Source organism: Rana temporaria, chromosome 8 (genome assembly GCF_905171775.1).
Source record: "Rana temporaria chromosome 8, aRanTem1.1, whole genome shotgun sequence".
Lineage (NCBI taxonomy): Eukaryota > Metazoa > Chordata > Amphibia > Anura > Ranidae > Rana > Rana temporaria.
Window position 1 is genome coordinate 177,792,963 of NC_053496.1, and position 22,414 is coordinate 177,815,376.

General features: G+C 45.5%; 1 protein-coding gene across 1 annotated transcript; it reads left to right on the forward strand.

Annotated features, from left to right (window-relative positions):
* The first annotated feature begins 12,606 nt into the window (after positions 1 to 12,606).
* Positions 12,607 to 18,428, forward strand: LOC120910078 (gastrula zinc finger protein XlCGF26.1-like). Its single transcript, XM_040321935.1, has 3 exons — positions 12,607 to 12,637; positions 12,726 to 12,867; positions 16,806 to 18,428. The coding sequence occupies exons 2-3, from the start codon at positions 12,804 to 12,806 to the stop codon at positions 18,293 to 18,295; spliced, it is 1,554 nt and encodes a 517-aa protein (XP_040177869.1). The 5' UTR covers positions 12,607 to 12,637; positions 12,726 to 12,803; the 3' UTR covers positions 18,296 to 18,428.
* Positions 18,429 to 22,414: the final 3,986 nt, after the last annotated feature.

Sequence of the window (22,414 nt, forward strand, 5' to 3'; positions counted from 1 at the left end):
TCCCCAACCACCCACTGTCCCTCCCTCACCACCTACAGCCCCCAGGACCCACTGTCCCTCACCACCTACAGCCCCCAGCACCCACTGTCCCCAACCACCTACAGCCCCCAGCACCCACTGTCCCCAACCACCTATAGCACCCAGCACTCACTGTCTCTCACCACCTACAGGCCCCAGCACCCACTGTCCCTCACCACCTACAGGCCCCAGCACCCACTGTCCCTCACCACCTACAGGCCCCACTGTCCCTCACCTACAGCCCCCACCACCAACAGCCCCCAACCACCTATAGCATCCAGCACTCACTGTCCCTCACCACCTACAAGCCCCAGCACCCACTGTCCCTCACCACCTACAGGCCCCAGCACCCACTGTCCCTCACCACCTACAGCCCCCAGCACCCACTGTCCCTCACCACCTACAGGCCCCAGCACCCACTGTCCCTCACCACCTACAGCCCCCAGCACCCACTGTCCCTCACCACCTACAGCCCCCAGCACCCACTGTCCCTCACCACCTACAGCCCCCACTGTCCCTCACCACCTACAGCCCCCAGCATCCACTGTCCCTCACCACCTACAGCCCCCAGCATCCACTGCCCCTCACTACCTACAGCCCCCAGCACCCACTGCCCCTCACTACCTACAGCCCCCAGCACCCACTGCCCCTCACTACCTACAGCCCCCAGCACCCACTGCCCCTCACTACCTACAGCCCCCAGCATCCACTGTCCCTCACCACCTACAGCCCCCAGCACCCACTGTCCCTCACCACCTACAGCCCCCAGCACTCACTGTCCCTCACCACCTACAGCCCCCAGCATCCACTGTCCCTCACCACCTACAGCCCCCAGCATCCACTGTCCCTCACCACCTACAGCCCCCAGCACCCACTGCCCCTCACCACCTACAGCACCAACTGTCCCTCAATAACTACAGCCCCCAGCCCCCACTGTCCCTCAATACCTACAGCCCCCAGCACCAACTGTCCCTCACCACCTACAGCCCCCACTGTCCCTCACCACCTACAGCCCCCAGCACCCACTGTCCCTCACCACCTACAGCCCCCAGCACCCACTGTCCCTCACCACCTACAGCCCCCAGCACCCACTGTCCCTCACCACCTTCAGCCCCCAGCACCCACTGTCCCTCACCACCTACAGCCCCCAGCACCCACTGTCCCTCACCACCTACAGCCCCCAGCACCCACTGTCCCTCACCACCTACAGCCCCCACTGTCCCTCACCACCTACAGCCCCCACTGTCCCTCACCTACAGTCCCCACCACCAACAGCCCCCACTGTCCCTCAATACCTACAGCCCCCAGCACTCACTGTCCCTCACCTACAGCCCCCACTGTCCCTCACCTACAGCCCCCACTGTCCCTCACCGCCTACAGCCCCCAGCACATAAAGCTCTCGCCACATACTCCATAAACCAGAGGCTCTGAGTGAATAGTTGGATAAATGGTTCTATATTTAGGCATCTTTTTGAGATAAAAGACATCACAGTGACTATGGAGGAAGAGGACGGACATGACGGGGGGTTACTGGGTGTAAATATAAAATAATATCTTATTACCTTCTCTGCTATCGGTTGCAGGAATATCTCCCTCCACTTCCAGCATGCTTTCCACTCTTGAGAAACTTTCCGTCTGTAGAGGACATCACTTCCTGTCTGTAGATTACATTTCCTGTCTTTGGTTGAGATCACTTCCTGTTTGTATCTTCTATCACTTCCTGTCTCTGCATTCCATGGACAATAAGTGAGATCACCACCTTGTGGAGAAAATACACACTGCAGCCTATGTTTTTATAAACTTTGACAGATACTTCTTGATATTTTCTTTAGTTTTGGTGCTTAAAGTGGAACTTTAGTCAGAAAATTAGGTCCTTCTAGATCACCTCAGGCTGGCACCTTTTGCACATACAGCTATATAAAATCTAAAAAATAACTAGCGGCACCTCACCACAGTTACCACAGCACACTCGTGAGGATTGTAATATAAAGGGGGCAGAGGAGGACACTCACACTACTGTGGGGGGTGAAAGAGGCAGAGGATACTGATGTACAGATGAAGGGGGACAGATAAGGACAGGACTATACTGTGTAGGGGAAGAGGAGGACACTACTGTAAGGGGGCTGAAGGGAAGCAGAAGAGGACACTGATGGGAGGGGAAAAATGAAGGGGAGCAGAGGAGGACACTGCTGTGGGGGGTGATATGAAAGGGCTTAGAGAAGGACAGTGCTGGGGGGGGGGGGGTATATGAAGGTGCACCATGTCGCCACAACCTCTAACCACCTCCTGTAACATGTCCTAAGTCTCTGACCATGTACTATGTCCACACAGGGGGGGTTGCTGACAGAGAGGGGGGCTGACAGGGGGGGTTGCTGATAGAGGGGGTTGCTGACAGAGAGGGGGGCTGACAGGGGGGTTGCTGATAGAGGGGGGTTGCTGACAGAGAGTGGGGCTGACGGGGGTTTCTGACAGAGAGGGGGGCTGAAAGGGGGGGTTGCTGATAAAGGGGGGTTGCTGACAGAGAGTGGGGCTGACAGGGGGGGTTGCTGACAAAGAGGGGGGCTGACAAGGGGGGCTGCTAAAAGAGGGGGGTTGCTAACAGAGAGGGGAGCTGACGGGGGTTGCTGATAGGGGGGATTGCTAAAATAGGGGGGGTGGTTTAAAGAGAGGGGCGGGCTGACAGCCGGATGGGTGGAAGAGCGGATGGCAGAGAGACCTCACCTCAGTCAGGAAGAACAGCAGGGCGTGCCAGGTGGGGGGGCGGGACTCCGGGCAGCCGCGATAGTCCACAGTCCAGCCCTGCCTCCAGTCCACATGTGACCATTTACCAGCTCCACCAGGCCAATCAGAGACCCAAGCGTCGGGCGCACATGACTTATTCAGCCAGTCACACAGGGTGCCCACTGCCCAGCTCTCGCACAGTCAGTGTACGTTGATGGCAGCGGCTGTGGTCTGTGGAAAATATGCGCCGCTCTAGATGTTGCGGCCGGGCCACAGCAGGACAGTTGAATTGTTGCTTTATGTGTCCGAGTTTCAGGCAGGTTGAAACTCTGGCACATGTGTCAAAAACCGGACTGTCCGGGTCAAAACCGTACAGGTGGCAACCCTATCGCACAGCCTATGACCACTTCCTGTTCCATGTCTGCAGCCTTTGACCATCTCCTGTACCATATCCATAGCCTCTGACCATCTTATGTACTATATCCGCAGCCTCTGACCACCTCCTGTATCATGTCCACAGCCTCTAAGCATCTCCTGTAGTATGTCTTCAGTCTCTAACCATCTCCTGTATCATGTTTGCAGCCTTTGACCATCTCCTGTATCATGTCCGCAGCCTCTGACCACCTCTTTCTATGATATCTGCAGCCTCTGATCACCTCCTGTATCATGTGAACAGTCTCTGACCATCTCCTATACCATGTCTGCAGCCTCTGACCACCTCTTGTATCATATCCACAGCCTCAAAGCATCTTCTGTAGTATGTCTGCAGCCTCTGACCATCTGCTGTATCATGTCTGCAATCTCTAAACCATCTCCTGTATCATGTCCGCAGTCTCTGACCACCTCTTTCTATGATATCTTCAGCCTCTGACCACCTTCTGTATCATGTCCACAGTCTCTGACCACCTCCTGTACCATATCTGCAGCCTCTGACCACCTCTTGTATGATGTCCGCAGGGTGAGGACCACCTCATGTATGATATCCGCAGCGCATGTCATACTGCTGTTATATATGTAGCAGTACCCCATAGGGGCTGCAGGTTGTTGTGGTCAACCTGTCATCCTGCCCAGCCAGACACACAGTCCTCAAGCATCCATGAGACATGAAACAGTCCAAGCACTTTGTTTTTTTTTGTGTTTTATTGGGGGAATTAAACTTGGATAGGGATAGGGTAGTTATGAGATGCTCAGTTGATCAAAAAGACAATGTAGGGACTGAAACCCATATACATCTCCAGTATATAGAACTTCCTCTTGTCCTCCATCACAAACTTTGCTTGCAATGTATCGCTCCCGGGACCAGCTAGCACTGAATGCAGGCCTGACACGTACGCGATTTCACCCAACTTCCTCTCGTCCTCCATCACAAACTTTGCTTGCAATGTTTCGCTCTCGGGACCAGCTAGCACTGAATGCAGGCCTGACACGTACGGTATTTCACCCAGGGGAGCCATTGACGCAGTATATCTGCGTGAGTCGGTCGGGAAGCAGTTAAAAGATACCTTGAGGTGTTTACTCTCCAAAATGTGGTGATTTTGTGGGTGTTTCTCCTACCCTGGCACTTTAGCACCTCAAAAAATTTGATTGATAGGAAATCAGATGCACTATTTGCCTGAAGGTGCTCCTGAGATTTTGGGCCCCTCAATGCATCCAGACAGAACTTGTGGTATCCCCATGCTTGGAAGGAGTAGAAGAATGTTTTTTGTGTTGTAATTCTAAATATACCCATATTGTGTGTGAGAAATAACTTGTTAACCACTTGCTTAATGGGCACTTAAACCCTCCTCCTGCCCAGACCAATTTTCAGCTTTCAGCGCTGATGCACTTTGAATGACAATTGCGCAAACAAACTACACTGTACCCAAATGAATTGTTATCATTTCTTTCCTCGAGATTTCTTTTGGTGGTATTTGATCACCTCTGCAGTTTTTATTTTTTGGTAAAAAAATTAAAAAGACAGAATTAAAAAAAATATATATATATATATATATTGTTGTAAAATTTTGCAAACAGGTAATTTTTCTTCTTCATTGATGTATGCTGATGAAATAAACCTTTCATGGAATGGTTTATAACTGGGTCCAAATGTCACATCAGGAGATTATTAACTCAAAACCCAACATTCACATCACATTAACAGGGATATGTATTCTTAAAGCGGTTGTATACCCGCTGTAATTTTTTTTTTTTAAACCTGAAAAGCAAAAGCCATAATCAGCTAGTATGCACCCCATACTAGCTGATTATGAAATACTTACCTTGGAACGAGGTGAGAGGAACTTACCTGGTCCACGCCGAGGGAGATGTCATCTTTCTTCTGCGTTTCTTCCGGGTATCGCCGCTCCAGTGCTGTGATTGGCTGGAGCGGCGATGTCGTCACTCCCACGAATGCGCGCGGGAAACTTCTCTCCGGCAAGGGCTGGCGGCTGCTGGCCCTTTAGCCGAGGATCCCCGCTGTGCATGCGCCGCTGCAGTCAACGGCGCATTGCGGGGGGAATATCTCTTAAACCTTACAGGTTTAGGAGATATTCTTTATACCTACAGGTAAGCCTTATTATAGGCTTACCTGTAGGTTAAAGTGGTAGTACAGAGTTTACTACCACTTTAATGATACTACTGACCAAATTATATTTTTCAAATTTAAGAATATAACAGCTGATGAGGCTGCACTGATGGGCACCGATAGGCTGCACTAATGGGCACTGATGGGCTGCACGGAAGGGCACCAATGGGCTGCACTGATGGGCACCAATGTGCTATATTGATGGGCACCAATAAGGTGGCACTGATAGGCAGCACTGGTGGGCACTGAGAGGTGGCACTGAAGGGCATTTATAGGTGGCATTGGGCACTGAGAAGTGGCACTAATAGGGGGCAGTGATGGGCACTGATAGGTGGAAGTGATGGGCACTGATAGGCACTGAGCAGCACTGGTAGGTTACACTGATAGGCAGCACTGCTAGGTGTCACTGATTGGCACCACTGGTGGGCATTGACAGGTGGCACTCGTGGGTATTGATAGGTGGCACTGGTGGGCACTGGCAGGTGATAAAGGTGGGCACAGATGAGGCAGATGTGCCTCTTCCGGACCGATGTCCCTTGATCAGAGCAGGGAACATCACAGCTTTCTTTTCAATAGCTGTGTGTTCCCCCGCTGCAGGCTATCACATAAACCCCTCCCCTTGTCCGGGGACCTTTGATACATGTCACCCGTCCTAGGATTGGAAAAAAAGCATAATGAAGCAGATGTCTCATGCATTAAGCATGTTATATATAGATAGAAGTGATTACTTATAAAACTATTATTAAGTTCCTTGTAAATCAATAACTAATGTTATATATGAATATAAACCCATACCACCGATACATCCTACATATAGAACCATTTAGCAACTATGAGGGCGTGACTACAGAAGTGGCAAGTGCGTCTCACCGTCAGCTGCTCCCGACTAGGAAGTGATCGCGAGCGCCTTGTATGCGAGCCAGTTCAGGGGATAGCGAATCGGTGACTACACTCGACCTTTTTTCCATGCTTGATTAACGTTTTATACGTATATTCGAAGGAGGGTATTTGTATTTGGGGAAGTTTTAATAAAACAGGATTATGCTATGTCAGCGTTTTTTTTGTATTTTATGATCCCGATTGAAGTACAGTGGAACCTCGGATTACGAGCTTCATCCGTTCCAGGAGAATGCTTGTAATCCAAAGTACTCACATATCAAAGCGAGTTTCCCCATTGAAGTCAATGGAAACAGATGTCCCTCTGTCCCTCTTTCCTCCTCATTTCTCCCTCATTTTGGTCTGATCTATAAAGTTTTATATAAAATGCACTATTTTACTTTCAAAAAGTGTTTCCCAGTGCTAAACCTTTTATCCAATTTATCCCCCCGCACGACGATCGTCCCCCCCGCTCAACAACTTTGATTGTCCGCCCCTCCCCGCTCAACAACTTCGATGATCGGCCAACCCCCCCCCCCCCCCTCAACAAAAATGTCCCACAGTGGAGTTTTAAAATGTTGGGAGGTATGCTTGTGGGTTTAACCGCTTGGCGCCCCCAGGCCATCATATGACGTCCTGGGCTTTGTGGGGTTTTATCTGAATGATTGGTGCAGATACAGGCATCATTCAGATATTTGCATTTTTTGCCAGCGATTCCCTACACCATAAGAATGATCATAGCGGCTGTTCCCGCCGCTCGATCGTTCATACAAGCGGCGAAAGGGGACGGCCCCCCTCCCGCTGCCCTTCAAGGCTTCTACTGACTTAGCGCTGCGATCATAGTGCTGATCATAGAGGGCTAGATTCAGATAGATTAGCAGATCTTTAGATCCTCGTAATCTATCTGATTTACGATCCGCCAGAGCAAGTTTGTGTAAAAGTAGCGTCGGCGGATCTTAAATCCCCCGGCGGAATTCATATTCCGTGGCTAGGGGGAGTTTACTATTTAAATCAGGCGCGTTCCCGCGCCGATTGAACTGCGCATGCGCCGCCGGCTAAATTTCCCAGCGTGCATTGCTCCAAATGACGTCGCTAGGACGTCATTGGTTTCGACGTGAACGTAAATTACGTCCATCTGTATTCGCGACCGACTTACGCAAACAACGTAAAAAAATTCAAAATTTGACCCGGGAACGACGGCCATACTTAAAGCGGGAGTTCACCCATTTCTAAAAAAATTTTTTTTCTCCCCTTAGATTCCTGCTCGTTTTGTCTAGGGGAATCGGCTATTTGTATTAAAATATGATCCGTACTTACCCGTTTTCGAGATGCATCTTCTTCCGTCGCTTCCGGGTATGGGTCTTCGGGAGCGGGCGTTCCTTCTTGATTGACAGGCTTCCGACGGTCGCATCCAACGCGTCACTCGTAGCCGAAAGAAGCCGAACGTCAGTGCGGCTGTATACTGCGCCTGCGCACCGACGTTCGGCTTCTTTCGGAAAATCGTGACGCGATGGATGCGACCGTCGGAAGCCTCTCGGAAGACTGTCAATCAAGAAGGAACGCCCAGTCCCACAGCCCATACCCGGAAGCGACGGAGAGGATGCATCTCGTAAACGGGTAAGTACAGCACATATTTTAAAACAAATTGCCGATTCCCCTAGAGAAAACGAGCATGAAGCTAAAGGGGAAAAGTGCCCTCTAAGGGTGAACCCCCGCTTTAACATAGGATACGCTGCATATAGCAGGGGTAACTATCCGCCGGAAAAAGCCGAACGCAAAGACGTAAAAAAAAAGCGAGGCTTTTCTGAATCGGCGGAACTCCTCATTTGCATATTCCTCGCGTACAAAAAACGAAACGCCACCTAGCGGCCGGCCTGGAATTGCAGCCTAAGATCCGACGGTGTAAGTCACTTACACCTGTCGGATCTTAGGGAGATCTATGCGGAACCTGATTCTATGAATCAGCCGCATAGATATGACGGACGGAACTCAGAGATACGACGGCGTATCAGGAGATACGCCGTCGTATCTCTATCTGAATCCGGGCCAGAGATTTCTGCCGGATGGTCGCCGGAAGCTCTATGATCGTCGGAGGCTGAGCTCGATGTTATTACGTCACGCTCCGGCCTCTGCATTAAAAAAAAAAGGCACCGCCTCGGCTGGGAAGCGGTGATAATTTTTTTTTCTTTAGGCTTCTCACCCAAGTGGTGAGATGTGCGGTCTTATTGACCCCCTTATCTCACTGTAAAGAGGTCCTGTCATGTCATATTTCTATTACAAGGGATGTTTTCCTTGTAATAGGAATAAAAGCGATCAAAATGTTTTCTTTTAAAAAAAAAAAAAAGTGTCAAAAATGTAAGTAAAATTAATTAAAAAAAAATATATTTTTTTAAGTGCCCCTGTCCCCGTGTGCTTGCACGCAGAAGCGAACGCATACGCATACGTAAGTCCTGCCCACATATGAAAACGGTGTTCAAACCACACATATGAGGTGTCGCCGCGAACGTTAGAGAGAGAGCAATAATTCTAGCCCTAGACCTCCTCGCTAACTCAAAACATGTAGCCAGTAAACAAATTTAAAGCGTCGCCTATGAGGATTTTTAAGTACTGAAGTTTGGCACCATTCCACAAGCATGTGCAATTTTGAAGCGTGACATAATACGTATCTGTTTACTCAGCGTAACTTCATCTTTCACATTATGCAACAATTTGTTAGCTAACTTTACAGTTTTTTTTTTTTTAAGAATGAAACTAAAACGCGTTAGAAAATACTGTACGAGATAGAGGGCCAGATTCACGTAGATCAGCGGATCTATAGATCCGCTCGATCTACGTGATTTAAGATCCACTCCCGCAAGTTTGAGAGGCAAGTGGCTAATTCACAAACCACTTACCTTCAAACTTGCGGCGGCGGATCCTAAATCCCCCGGCGGAATTCAAATTCCGCGGCTAGGGGGAGTGTACTATTTAAATCAGGCGCGTTCCCGCGCCGATTTAAATGCGCATGCGCCGTCCGGGGAATTTCCCGGCGTGCATTGCTCCCACTGACGTCACTAGGACGTCAGTGGTTTCGACGTGAGCGTGACTTGCGACGCGCGTGTTTGTGAATCGGCGTACGCAAACGACGTCAGAAAATTCAAATTCGACGCCGGAACGCCAGCTATACTTAACATTGGCTGCGCCTGATAAAAGCAGGGGTAAGTATACGACGGGAAAGCCGCTACGGAAACGTCGTAAGAAAACTGCGTCGGGTCCGCGTACGTTCGTGAATTTGCGTATCTCGCTGATTTACATATTATTCAGGGTAAATCAGCGGGAACGCCCCCGGCGCCATTTTTAAATCAAAAATAAGATCCGACAGTGTAACACAGTGTAACACTGTCGGATCTAGCCCTATCTATGTGTAACTGATTCTATGAATCAGGCGCATAGATAGGACCAGTGTAAGTCAGAGATACGATGGTGTATCTGTAGATACACCGTCGTATCTCTTTGTGAATCTGGCCCATAAAGTTGAAATGACAGCAATTGTATTCTCTAGGGTCTCTGATAAAAAAAAAAACATATATAGTTTTTGGGGGTTTTATGTAATTTTGTAGCAAAAAAATTATGATTTTTACATGTAGGAGCGAACTGGGCACCAAGTGGTTAACAAATATTATATTATAATTCTCCTTTGAGCGGGCGTGATTGGGGGTGTGTCCTATTTCTACAAACTTTTGCTAATAGCTGTGCCTCGTTCCTATCGCAAAAATGTGAGAGAGGTGTGCTGAAGAACAATCCATGAAGTAACATTCAAAGTATTTTTAAAAAACGGCTGCGGTTTGTTTTATCCGCAAGGTGGCGATCTCACTTATCTTCAGTAGAATGCAGAGACAGGAAGTGATAGAAGATGCAGACAGGAAGTGATAGAAGATACAGACAGGAAGTGATGTCATCTACAGAGAGGAAGTTCCTAGAAAGGGGACAGTTTGCAGGAAGAAGAGGAGGATATACTTGGAACCGGCAGCAGAGGAGGTAATAAGATATATTATTATATATTTACACCCAATAACCCCCGTCATGTCCGTCCTCTTCCTCCATAGTCACTGTGATGTCTTTTATCTCCAACAGATAATACTATAGAGACATATATATAGGAGTATTATAATATGTAAACAGAGTCTGTGGTTTATAGACCAGATACATCCTAAATATAGAGCCATTTATCCAACTGTCCATCCAGAGCCTCTGGTTTATAGACCGGATACATCCTAAATATAGAGCCATTTATCCAACTGTCCATCCAGTGCCTCTGGTTTATAGACCAGATACATCCTAAATATAGAGCCATTTATCCAACTGTCCACCCAGAGCCTCTGTTTTATAGACCGGATACATCCTAAATATAGAGCCATTTATCCAACTGTCCATCCAGTGCCTCTGGTTTATAGACTGGATACATCCTAAATATAGAACCATTTATCCAACTGTCCATCCATAGACATGATACATAATGAATATGAAGTGAAAGGATATCTCCCCACCCAGGACACCAGGAAAAATATATTAAGAGAAGTTCTATTTCCTCTCCTCTCCAGTCATTCCAAGCCTAAAATAAAAGATTTTAGAATGTCCTGGGAAATTTGGGGCAGTTGGCAACTATGCCAGAGCCTCTGGTTTATACGGTAGACCAGATACATCCTAAATATAGAGCCATTTATACAACCGTCCACCCAGAGCCTCTGGTTTATAGACCGGATACATCCTAAATATAGAACCATTTATCCAACTGTCCATCCAGAGCCTCTGGTTTCTAGACAGAGTTGTTCTTTAAAAGCCGTCTGAGGTGTCATAACTCTGGAGGAACTCTGTGTAGACATTTTTCATCCCAGTACAGTCCAGACAATTCTCAGTTTATTATCCGTCTACAGAGAGGAGAGTCAGGAGGAGGTGAGGAGGATTCTGGGAGGTCACATGACATTATTTTTTATCTTTGTAATTAAAATAATATTCTATCTGGAGAGGTGAGGAGGAATATAGGAGGTCAGGAGTGACCATTGCTAATTTCTCTCTTTACACAGGATTACTTTACTCAAGTAGTGAAGAAAATATCTGGTGAGCCATTAACACCCAGCAGCTGGGAGGAGTGGGAGTATTTAGAAGGACACGAGGATCTCTACAAGGACGTCATGATGGAGAATCAGCCGCCCCTCACATCACCGGGTAAGAGGAGACTTTATTGTAAAGGAGAGAGCAGTACGGAGGCTCCACCTAGATCCCCCATCATCTGATAAACACATAGAAACAATGTATTCAGTCAGTGTGTGTGTTTCCTACAGATGGATCCAGTAATGGGAACCCACCAGAGAGATGTCCCCGTCCTCTGTATTCCCGGGATTCCACACAGGAAGGTCACACCATCCCTCACCATCATCAGGTAGGTGGGACTGAGCCACTAGAACTCAAAATAATTATATGCTATGACAGGACATTCTTCTTTTTAATATCTTGTTATTTTTTCATCCATCATCTTTGGGGTTTAGGATGAAGAACTGGAAGACATCAAAGTTGAGATTAAAGAGGAAGAAGAAGAGACATTGATGAGTGGAGATCAGCAGTCTATGGAGGAGGGAGGTCCTCTGTATTCCCAGAATTCCACCCAGGAAGATCACACCATCCCTCACCATGATCAGGTATATAGGAAAAACATAAAAGTGACTCTAGACTGTTTGAGGTTACACTCTGCCTATTGGTCCTCAAGTTGTACATTTTTTTTTCTTTTTGTTGGGTTAGCATGAAGAACGGATGTCTGTGAAAGCTGAGGTTAAGGAGGAGGAAGAGGTGATGACTGTGATGGGTTATCAGGAGTCTACGGAGGAAGTTGGGATGATGGTGACAGCTAAAGAGGAGGAGCCTTCTCTTGATACCAGCACAGGTGAGTTCTGGACACTGAAAACAGAAAGGGTTCAAATATAAGCTGATGATTAAGGATCTGTGGACCATCACATCAGGCCATATGACCTCTAGAAAAGACAGCATGATGGACAATCAGCCGCTCCTCACATCACCGGGTAAGAGGAGACTTTATTGTAAATGAGAGCAGTATGGAGGGTCCACCTAGATCCCCCATCATCTGATAAACACATAGAAACAATGTATTCAGTCAGTGTGTGTGTTTCCTACAGATGGATCCAGTAATGGGAACCCACCAGAGAGATGTCCCCGTCCTCTGTATTGCCAGCTAACAGTGGGGCCCAAACTGTAGGGTGGTGCACATTATTGTAAAGGAGAGAGCAGTACGGAGGGTCCACCTAGATCCCCCATCATCTGATAAACACATAGAAACAATGTATCCAGTCAGTGTGTGTGTTTCCTACAGATGGATCCAGTAATGGGAACCCACCAGAGAAATGTCCCCGTCCTCTGTATTCCCGGGATTCCACATGGGAAGATCACACCATCCCTCACCATCATCAGGTAGGTGGGAGTGAGCATTTAGACCTAATAATGTATTCTAATCTAACTTCTTGTTTTATAAACGTATTCTATCATCTTTGGGGTTTAGTGTGAAGAACGGAAAGATATCAAAGTTGAGGATAAAGAGGAAGAAGAAGAGAGGTTGGTGAGTGGAGATCAGCAGTCTATGGAGGAGGGGGAGATGATTATGGAAAGTAAACAGGAGGAATCTTCTCTACATATAGACACAAGTGAGTAATAAACACTAAATATAGAACCAGTTCCCATTATTATTTTACTTCTATGAGTATAAAGATTGTATTTACATTGTTCCAGGCAATAGGTACAGGGGGGGGGGGGGGGGGGGGTTTGAAGCGCTGGGGACTATATGGCTATTGTGAGGCCACCTCAGCTGAGGGGTGTGACGTATTGTCTCTTTTTGGGACAAATAATCAGGAGACAAGGTGGAGGTGGGGGGAGAGCCCAAGTTATTGAAAGGCTGTGTATCCTGGGTGGTAACCACAGGAAAGAGGGACCGGGGTCCTTGTACACACTGGAACGGCAGCCAAAAAAAAACACAAGGAGAGAAGAGAGCAGTGCCGATCTGAGTGTAGTAAAATCACGAAGACAGGTTTATTAGAGGTAATACACTCACTAGACAGACGGTGATTCTAGACACATCAGTTGTTTTCATACAGATCATGGAAAAGTTATAGCATCTACAAACTAATGCGGCGTACACACGCTCGAAATTTCCGACAACAAAGATTTGAGAGCTGATTCTCAAATTTCCCGACAACAAAATCCGTTCTTGTAAATTCCGAGCGTGTGTGGACAATTCCGACACACAAAATTCCACGCATGCTCTGAATCAAGTACGAGACGGAAGCGATCGGTCTGGTAAAACTATTGTTCGTAATGGAGATCGCACATTCGTCAACTAAAGAGCAATAACGGACTGAAAAGCTCAAAGCTGAAAAACGCGAATCGTCTCTCACCAAACTTCTACTAACACGAGATTAGCAGGAGGAGCCCAAAGGGTGGCACACTTGGTTTAGAACTTATAATTGTGCCATCGTACGCGTTGTACGTGGCCACAAAATCGTGTGTATGCAACACAAGTTTGAGCCAACATCAGTCGGAAATGTATGCACGGTTTGGTTGTCGGAATGTCCGATCGTGTGTACGCGGCATAAGGGATATTTTTCGGGATTTTTTTATTGTCTTTACTAGTAATGTAGTCGATCAGCGATTTTTAGCTGGACTGCGACATTGCGGCGGACAAAGGTGACACTTTTTGGGGACACCAATACAGTGATCAGTGCTAAAATAAAATGCTCTGTCACTGTAAAAATGACACTGGCAGGGAAGGGGTTAACAACAGAGGTGATCAAAGGCTTAAGTGTGCTCCTAGGGAGGGCTTTTTAACTGTGTGTTGGGGGGGGGGGGGGGGTGGACTGACTGTTAGGGAAGAGAGAGATCCATGTTCCTGATTAGGGATGAGCTCTGGCGTGTTCGCACAGTCCACGTGCAGAGGCCGCCAGGAAGTCGGCACGGTGCTGCGCTAACCACTGGCAGGGAGACATTTCCCGATCTCTGCAGCCGAGCATCGGGACAATGTCTCCCTGCCTGTGATTAGCGCAGCGCCGTGCAGACTTCATGGCGGCCTCTGCATGTGCACTGTGCGAACACACCGGAGCTCATCCCTATTCCGGATTAGCAGGAGCACAAGATCTCTCTCTTCCTCTGACAGAATGGCGGTCTGCCTTGTTTACATAGGCAGACCGCTGTTCTGCCTTTCCTCTGAACGGTCGCAGGTGACCGGCGACCATCGTGACTGCCAGACCTGCTAATTGGCTCCTGCTGTGTCCAATCACATTAGGAGCCAGTCGCTGGTGGACCTCATGCACGTAATCATGTACAGGTACGTGATTTCGCAAAGCCGGGCGCCCTGCCACAGTACTGTATATATGCAGTGGGTGGTCCGGAAGTGGTTAATATTGGTCAAGCATCAAAGCAACATAGACTTTGAGGCCCATTCAATCTCTTTTTCAAAGAAAGATTTGATTGGGCAGTTTGAGCCGATTGGAAAACTCTCAATGATCGCGAATGGAGAGAAGGAGTAAAAACAGGTAGACTGGACATTGAGCAGAGTCGGGAGGAGAGGATGGACTGCGGGTTTGACTGGGAAGACGTGGCTGGAGTAGTGGACCTGAAGCTTGGACAGAGAAAGAGCTCATACTCTTATGCCCCGTACACACAATCGGAATTTTCATCGGAAAAAACTTGGATGGTTTTTCCGATGGAGTTCCGCTCAAGCTTGGCTTGCATACACACGTTCACACAAAAGTTTAGTGAACTTTTGACCGTCAAGAACACAGTGATGTACAACACTATGATGAGCTGAGAAAATTAAGTTCAATGCTTCCGCACATGCGTTGAATTGTTTCCGAGCATGCGTTGCAATTTTGCATTTGTTGGAATTGCTACAGACGATCGTAGTATCCGATTGGATTTTTTTCCATCTGAAAATTTGAGAAGCAGATTTTGTTGGCGGAAATTCCGACAGGAAAAGTTCGATTGAGCATACACACGGTTAGAATTTCTGACCAAAAGCTCACATCAGACTTTTCTTGTCGGAAAATCCGACCGTGTGTACGGGGCATTATAAGTTAGGCCTGAAGGACAAGGTCATGAAGAGACTTCAACCCTTGCCTCATCCCCTGGGATTGGTAATATTTTATATTCTTTTGACTAGTTTTCCAGTTTGCTAGGGTTTGGACTTCTAGTCTTGGGTTTTATAGCCGGGTTTTCCATATCTGGTGAATTGTTGCTACCGGGTATCACAGTGGATATTTGTCTGTGATTTCTATCTTATTTAAAATTGATTCTGTAGTATTGGCGGCATGTTTTCTTCGTACCGCTGTTGTTCTTTGCTTGCCCCCTTTTATAACCCTTAAGGTTTTTTTAAACCACTTCAGCCCCGGACCATTTGGCTGCCCAAAGACCAGAGCACTAAAAAGAACGGTGAGAAATGGGTGCGGATTAATAATATTGATATTATTTATTACTGAACCCAACTATTTCTCATCCACAGAGCTGTAAAAACAAAGCTGCTCTTCTGTATACAGCGGTTGTTTTTTTTCTTTTTTCTTTTATTTTTAACCACTTTATTTTTATTTATTTTCTTATTTCATACATAAATATGCCTATTCGGCATCCATTACATTTCAATTGACATACCTAATACTGTATTTTTACATTCCTATACATTTACAATGTACGTCTCTATATTCTTATTTCCCGCCCCCCCTGTCCTCTCCTCTCTACATAGAGAATCTATCCATTAGCAGTTTTGGGGGTTGTTTTTTTCTTTAAATTACACACAATCTATAAAATGGAGAACATCATATTCTTATTTCCAGGAAAGACTGAGAGACCTGAAATGCTGAAAATAAGAACATTGTCAATGTATCTATTCCACCGCCCAATGTACTGTGTATATTGTACACCATGTGAAAGAATCATCTCTAGTCTTAATTATATTTACCACATTAACCAATGGTCCCAACAAATGAGGAGGACATACTGTACACCATATGAAAGGTCCATCTCCATTCCTCAATATAATGTCACGTTCCCAACAAATGAGGAGGAGATATTGAGATTGCAGGCTTGGCTGGCTTAAATCAGGTTTGGTCTCCACCCAGAGACTGGCCACATTAATCACCTTGCAGGTAGACAGACAGACATGGAGAAGGCCATATGAAAGGTCCATCTCAATTCCTCAATATAACGTCATGTTCCCAACAAATGAGGAGGAGATACTGTACACCATATGAAAGGTCCATCTCCATTCCTCAATATAATGTCATGTTCCCAACAAATGAGGAGGAGATACTGTACACCATATGAAAGGTCCATCTCCATTCCTCAATATAACGTCACGTTCCCAACAAATGAGGAGGAGATACTGAGATTTCAGGCTTTTCTGGCTTAAATCAGGTTTGGTCTCCACCCAGAGACTGGCCACATTAATCACCTTGCAGGTGGACAGACAGACCTGGAGAAGGCCATATGAAAGGTCCATCTCTATTCCTCAATATAACGTCATGTTCCCAACATATATGACTCCTGAATACAATATTTAAAAAATTCTTCTAACATTTATTGTAAAATTGTTTCTCAGCAGATGACCATAATGTCCGGAATACGTCTGAGGAATCTTCTGATAAATCACATACCAGGACTCTAAGATCTCACAGTAGAAATACTTTAATAGATCCGTCTATTCCCGAGGAATCTTCTTCAGGGCAGGAAGGAGATCACACAGTAGAGAGTTCATTGTCATGTTCAGTGTGTGGGAAACTTTTCACAAATAAGAGAGAACTTCTTAAACACAAGAAACGTCACACCGCTGAACGTCCCTATTCATGTTCAGAGTGCGGGAAGTGTTTCACTTTGAAAGGAAGCGTCCTTAGACACAAAAAGAGTCACACAGGTGAGCGTCCCTATTCATGTTCAGAGTGCGGGAAATGTTTCACTTTGAAAGCAAACCTTCACAAACACAAAAAAAGTCACACAGGTGTGCGTCCCTTTTCATGTTCAGAGTGCGGGAAGTCTTTCACTCGAAAAAGCACCCTTGATGAACACCAGAGGGTTCACACAGGTGAGCGTCCCTATTCATGTTCGGAGTGCGAGAAATGTTTCAATGTGAAAGGAAGCTTTCTGAGACATATAAAAGTTCACACGGGTGAGCGTCCCTATTCATGTTCAGAGTGCGGGAAATGTTTTAGTATGAAAGGAAACCTTCTTAAACACGAAAAAAGTCACACAGATGAGCGTCTCTTTTCGTGTTCAGAGTGTGGGAATAGTTTCATTCAAAAAAAAGAATTTCTTATACACCAAAGAAGTCACACAGGCGAGTCTTCTCATTCATGTTCAGAGTGCGGGAAATGTTTCAATAAAAAAATGTATCTTATTAGACACCAGAAGATTCACACGGGGGAGCGTCCCTATTCATGCAAAGAGTGTGGAAAAGGTTTCCTTGAGAAAGCAAAACTTCTTGTACACCAGAGAGCTCACACGGGTGACCGTCCTTATTCATGTTCAGAGTGCGGGAAAGGTTTCTTTGATAAAGCAATACTTCATGTACACCAGAGAGCTCACACAGGTGTGCGTCCTTATGCATGTTCAGAGTGCGGGAAATCTTTCACTCAAAAAAGCGCCCTTGATGAACACCAGAGATATCACACTGGGGAGCGTCCTTATCCATGTTCAGAGTGCGGGAAATCTTTCACGTCGAAAGGAAACCTTGTTAAACACCAGAGAATTCACACGGGTGTGCGTCCCTTTCCGTGTTCAGAGTGCGGGAGATCTTTTATGACGAAAGGAAGCCTTGTGTATCACCAGAGGATGCACGTGGGCGAGCGTCATTCATGTTCAGAGTGCGGGAAATCTTTCACTCAAAAAAGCGCCCTTGATGCACACCAGAGATATCACACGGGTGAGCGTCCTTATCCATGTTCAGAGTGCGGGAAATCTTTCATGTCGAAAGGAAACCTTGGTAAACACCAGAGAATTCACACAGGTGAGCGTCTTTATTCATGTTCAGAGTGCGGGAAATCTTTCACTCACAAAGAAAGCCTAGTGTATCACCAGAGAAGTCACACGAGCTAACAATCTTTCTCATGATAACAGTGGTGTGTTGGGGGAGGGGCGGAATATATTGAATGTTTTTCAGGTTCGGTTTGATAGATCTGAGTCTGCAGGGATTGAATCCTTGTAATATGATCCTCTAAACCAGGGGTCTTCCAACCGCGGCCCATGGACCAGGTGTGCTTTCTTTTATCTGGCCCTTGGGGCGCTATTTCATTCACTGACACCAACATTGGGGCACAATTCCTCCCGAAGCTCAACTCCTACCAATGACACGAACAATGGGGCACAATTCTTTCCAACGACACTGATAGACCGCAGTTCTTCCCAATGACACCAACAATGGGGCCCAATGACACCAACAAAGGTGCGCAATTCATTCCAATGACAATAATAGGACACAGTTCCTCCCAATGACACCAACATTGGGGCACAGTTCTTCCCAATTACACCAATGATGGGGCCCAATGACACCAACATTGGGGCACAATTCTTTCCAACAACACTGATAGGCCACAGTTCCTCCAAATGACACCAACAATGGGGCCCAATGACACCAACGAAGGTGCGCAATTCTTTCCAATGACACTGATAGGGCACAGTTCCTCCCAATGATACCAACAATGGGGCCCAATGACACCAACAATAGGGCACAATTCCTCCCTATGACACCAATGAGGGTGCACAGCTTCTCCCAATAACACCAACAATGGGGCCTAAAGATACCAACATTGGGGCACAATTCCTCCCAATAGCACCAATGATGGGGCACATTTCCTCCCAATTACACCAACAGTGTGGCCCAATGACACCAACATTGGAACACAATTCTTTCCAATTACACTAATAGGACACAGTTCCTCCCAATGAGACCAATAATGGGACCCAATAACACCAGCATTGGGGCACAATTCTTTCCAATGACACTGATAGGGCATAGTTATTCCCAAAGACACCAACAATGGGCCCCAATGACACCAATGATGGGGCGCAGTTACATCAATGATGGGGCCCAATGATACCAACAATGGGGCCCAATGACACCAACATTTCGAAACAATTCCTCCCTATGACACCAATGAGGGTGCACAGCTTCTCCCAATGGTACCAACAATGGGGTCCAATGATACCAACATTGGGCCAACATTCTTTCCAATGACACTGATAGGGCACAATTACACCAACAATGATGCTGAATTCTTCTCACTGACATCAAAGATTTGACATCAAACTCCCGCTGATGCCGGGACATTTTCTTCACCCAATGGCCAAAGTCCGGCCCCCCTAAAAAAAAAAAAAGTTTAAATCATAATTCTACTTAGAACCCACAAGCATTATATATACATATTTTAGCAGAGGCTCCTAGAAAATCAAATAGCGATCATTGCAATTTTTTATGTCACGCAGTATTTGCGCAGCGGTCTTTCAAATGCAATTTTTTGGAAAAAAATACTATTTTATTAAGTAATAATAAAAAAAATTGTATAATGTGGAAGGTGATGTTACGCCGAGTAAATAGATACCCAGCATGTCATGCTTTAAAATTGCGCACACCCGTGGAATGGCGATAAACTACGGTATTTAATCTCCATAGACGACGCTTTATAATTTTTACAGGTTACCCGTTTAGAGTTACAGAGGAGGTCTACGGCTAGAATTATTGCTCTCGCTCTAACGTTCGCGGCGATACCTCACATGTGTGGTTTGAACACCATCTACATATGTGGGCACGGCTTACGTATGCGTTTGCTTCTGTGCGCGAGCACAGAGGGATGGGGCACTTTAATTATTTTTTTTATTTGTTTGACTTTCAATTTTTTTATTTTTACACTGTCCCTTTAATTTTTTTTCTTATTTGTTTTACTTTAATTTTTATTTTTTACACTGTCCCTTTAATAATTTTTTCTAATTTGTTTTACTTTAAAAAAAAATATTTTTACACTGTCCCTTTATTTATTTTTTTATTACTTTTATTCGTATTACAAGGAACATAAACATTCCTTGTAATAAAAATAAGAATGACAGGTACTCTTTATTGAGATATCTGGGGTAAAAAAGACCCCAGATCTCTCATTTACCTTTTAAAAACAAAATAATTTTATTTTTTTTGCATTTTGACAAAAAGAAAAAAAAATTGCTTTGGCCCGAGAATCGTAAGTGCTGTCAGAAGTCGCTCCGGTGCTCCAAGGGCATAAAGAAGAGTAGAGGCCACACTCGACTTCCTGTCCAGGAAACAACCTCATTGAATCACCTCCGGGCTTTATTATGATAGTTTATTATCATCTTCTTCTTCTATTATATCGTTTATTGTCGTCAATTATAAAGGTTTTGATTATAGCTTAGTTTTTATTGTTTGTTAACCACTTGAAGACCGCCATGTTAAACGCAATTCCTGTCCACGACATTTTTTTTTTGTTTATATCACTGTGAAACTTTGACTGACAATTACACAAATGAATTTTATATAATTTTTTGGGACCGTTTTTTTTTTATGATTTTTTTTGGTTGTGTTTCGTCACCGCTTTTCATATTATTTTATATAATAAAGACTGAAAATTAAAAAAAAATATATATATATATATAACTTTCTCTTATAAAAATTTGCTACTAAATAATCTTTCTTCATAAATTTACACCAAAATGTATTCTACATTTATTTGGTAAAATAAAAAGCAAATCAGTGTGTATTATGTAATTTGTGTGAACGTTATAAAGTATACAATGTATAATATATATGTATATATATATTAAAAATTAATTGATATCCTGACCGCCTGTCTGGATTCTTGAGGCTTTAAAATGCCAGAACAGTATAAACACCTCGCAAATGACCCCTTTTTAGGTAGACAGTTCAAGGTATTCAGTAAGAGGCATGGAGAGTTTTCTGAATTTTTTAATTTTTGAAAGAATCTTTTTGGGAAAATAAATTAAATAAAAATGTGCTTTTTGTTTCACAAAGTTTCATTTTAACAAATTATTACTCACACCCAACATGGGTATACAATTACACCACACAACACATTCGACTGCTTCTTCCAAGCATGGGGATACCGCATATGTGAGACTTTTTACCTGCCTAGACACGTAGAGTGGTCCAAAATCCAAGGAGCACCTTCAGGCTTTCTTTTTTTTCATACACTTGCATCTCGACACAAGAAATCAGTCCCTGAATTATTTTTGTTGTTTTTATTATGGATAACAACCTGGAGGGGTAGAGGGGTTATGGGATGCCCAATATGACTAAAACAATGGATGGGGACAACTTCCTTCCGATATGTACAAAGACAAGATCATAGACTGTTCTCCTTCCTGGACACAATCAGTCTTTAACCACTTCCTGCCCACCATATAGCAATATGACGTGCGCAAAGTGGTTAGGATATCCTGACTGGACGTCATATGACATCGGTGTTGTGGTGTCAGTCTGAAGGACTGCAATTCCGATCCCGGTAAAGAGCCTCTGACGGAGGCTCTCTACCATGTGATCAGCTGTGTCCGATCACAGCTGATCACGGTGTAAACAGGAAAAGCTGTGTATCGGATTTTCCTCACTCGCGTCTGACAGACACGAGTAGAGGAGAGCTCAGCGGCTGCTCTCCTGTCAGGGAGGGGGGCTGGGCTGTGTGGAGTGATTATCAGTGCATGCTCACCCAGGACCACCAGGGATGCCACCAGGACCAGCACGGATGCCCGCCAGGTATGTCACACAAGGCCACCAGAGATGCCAATCAGTGCTCACAAATTATGGTAATCAGTGCCCACAAATGATGCCTGCCAGTGCCTCCTTATCAGTGATGCCCAACAGTGCCACCCATAAGTACCCATCAGTGCATCCTTTCAGTGCCTATCAATGACCATCAGTACTGCATATTAGTGCCCATCAGCACCAATCATCAGTGCCACCTCGTCATCAGTACCCGTCAGTGAAGGAGAAAACATAGTTATTTATAAAGTATACTGTTACATGACCGCGCAATTGTCATTTAAATAGTGACAGCGCTGAAAGCTGAAAATTGGCTTGGGCAGGAAGGGGGGAAAGTTCCCGGTATTAAAGTGGTTATTGAAGTGGCTATATATATATCGGCATGCAGGATTATTTCCTTTCCTCTGTAGAACTGCCCCCAGCTTTACTGCCTGCAG

Coding starts and splice junctions, on each gene's coding strand:
- LOC120910078 (XM_040321935.1), top strand. CDS start 12,804: ATGGAGGAGGGGGAGATGATTATGGAAAGTAAACAGGAGGAATCTTCT. Junction 12,868..16,805: donor TTCTCTACATATAGACACAA/GTGAGTAATAAA, acceptor ATTGTTTCTCAG/CAGATGACCATAATGTCCGG.